Genomic DNA, 1,859 nt, shown 5'->3' with positions numbered 1-1,859 from the left:
CCCCCCCCCAGGCCGCATCGCGCTGGCAAGACCGCAAGAACCTCCAATACTGCGGCAGTATGCCTGCAAAACGCTGTGACAGAGTGAGGTTTGCCTGGCCTTGGCAAGCCGACAGCCCTCGTACTGCGCATCAGCACGAGCAATGGGCGGGTGCTTCTGATTGGTCTGCAGCTCCTTGCCTGATGTGCAGCAGCCCGCTTGGCTAGTTTCATTTCTGTGTCTACGGTTGTCGCTGTGCACGCGCAACCATCGAGACCCACGTGGAATATCCATCAGGTGGTGGTGGCGGTTGGGTTGGTGCCGTGTGGGCCCACTGCAGGCCGCAACCTTGCCATGGCCAGCCCAAACCTTTTGAGGCTTTGGCACCAGGAGCTCAACTTGCTGCTCCAGCTTTTCCGACCAGACAGGTTCAGGGGGTTGCACGCGTAGCCCTGAGCAGTTCCACAGTTGGACATGGTGCAGCGAATGCATGCCTGCCTGCGTGTGTCGCCTCACACTGCGGCACGCCGCACTCACAGCGGAGCCTGCCACCCCTGCGAGCCAGAGGCGCAGAAACGCCACACCACATGACCGATGGTCGGAGCTATACGGTATTCATGAGGCCGTGCGGGGTTGTCAGGTCGGTTAGTGGCAGAGACTTTAGGTTTGCCGCCAGCTGCTGGCTCCTCGCTGCCAGCTTTGACTCCGCCCTGAAGCGTTTCTCAAGCCGTGCCTTGTACGGTACTGCCTACTTAATTCGGGACAGCCAGCCTGCTCAGAGTCCCCGCCAGGATATTTTGGCGCAGGGGCTGCGTGCTGCGTGGTAAGCGACCAACATGATCACTCCATGGTTGATGGCTGGGAACTGCTTAGCGGGAAAGTGACTGATTTAGACGGGCATTGCAGCGGTCTTTGCCTTTTAGCAGCCAGGTCAGCCAGTCACACACAGTGCTCTTTACAGGAAAGGTAATCAAGTGTAATGCTGATGGGAAGTCACGCTGATCAGATATTGCATGGATGTCCTGCACCCGGGGCACCATAATCCGATCCAGGCACATCAGAGCCGGGTTCAAGCCTGAATGAAGTTCACCCACACCCGAGCATGTGCATTGATGCAAAAGTACGCATCAAATCTCACATCAAGCCCATCATATCAAAGCGGCCTGCTCATCATACATCATCAAAGCTTCGTGTGTGCATTACAGGCGATTTGGTCAAAGCCGCTCACAAAAAGCAGCCGCTCATGCCTAAGGGGATGCGGTGCACTAGATTGCCAGCTGCAGCGCCGCGTGGGCACTGGCAACCGGGCCTCTAGCACAGCAAAAAGATGGGGTCACAAGCCATGAAGGATCACCTTCCGCCAAGGAGGCCGGTGGTCAACCCGCCCACGGTGTTGGTGACGGGGCCAAGGAGGCCGCCAACAGTGGGGCCAACAGTGGGGCCGACGACGGGGAGGCTGTTCACGGTGCTGGTGAGGGACCCGCCCAGGCTGGTGACGGTGCCACCCAGGTTGGAGGTGACGCCGGTCAGGATGCCGACGGCTGAGCCGGTCGCGCCGGGCTGCATGCTGCCCGCGGCGCTGGTGACGGGGCTGAGCACGCTGCCGAGGGGTGTGCCTTCGGAGAGTGTGCCGCCGGGGGAGGTACTGACGGAGCCGTCGGTGTTGCCGAGAAGCAGTGCGAGGATCCCGCCGCCGAACCTGTTGTTCGGGACCGCTGCGGCGTCCTTCAGTGTGCGGCCCGCGAGGGTGGGCGTGGCCAGGGCCAAAATGGCCAGGGCGGCCACGGCCACGAATCTCGTACGAGCCATGGTAGAGGGTGGAAGACCTTTGCCTGTGTGTCACGAGCAGGAGCAGGGGCAGGTGGGGAGCGGGGCGGGAG

General features: G+C 61.1%; 1 protein-coding gene across 1 annotated transcript; it reads right to left on the bottom strand.

Annotated features, from left to right (window-relative positions):
* Positions 1-1,329: 1,329 nt before the first annotated feature.
* On the bottom strand, positions 1,330-1,788 carry MNEG_10409 (hypothetical protein; the record flags this gene model as incomplete). Its single annotated transcript, XM_014041117.1, has 1 exon — positions 1,330-1,788. The coding sequence occupies one exon, from the start codon at positions 1,786-1,788 to the stop codon at positions 1,330-1,332; it is 459 nt and encodes a 152-aa protein (XP_013896571.1).
* Between the last annotated feature and the right edge of the window lie 71 nt (positions 1,789-1,859).

The sequence above is a fragment of the Monoraphidium neglectum genome (genome assembly GCF_000611645.1).
Source record: "Monoraphidium neglectum strain SAG 48.87 unplaced genomic scaffold scaffold02303, whole genome shotgun sequence".
Taxonomy (NCBI): Eukaryota; Viridiplantae; Chlorophyta; class Chlorophyceae; order Sphaeropleales; family Selenastraceae; genus Monoraphidium; species Monoraphidium neglectum.
This window is presented reverse-complemented; position numbering and strand designations above follow the sequence as displayed.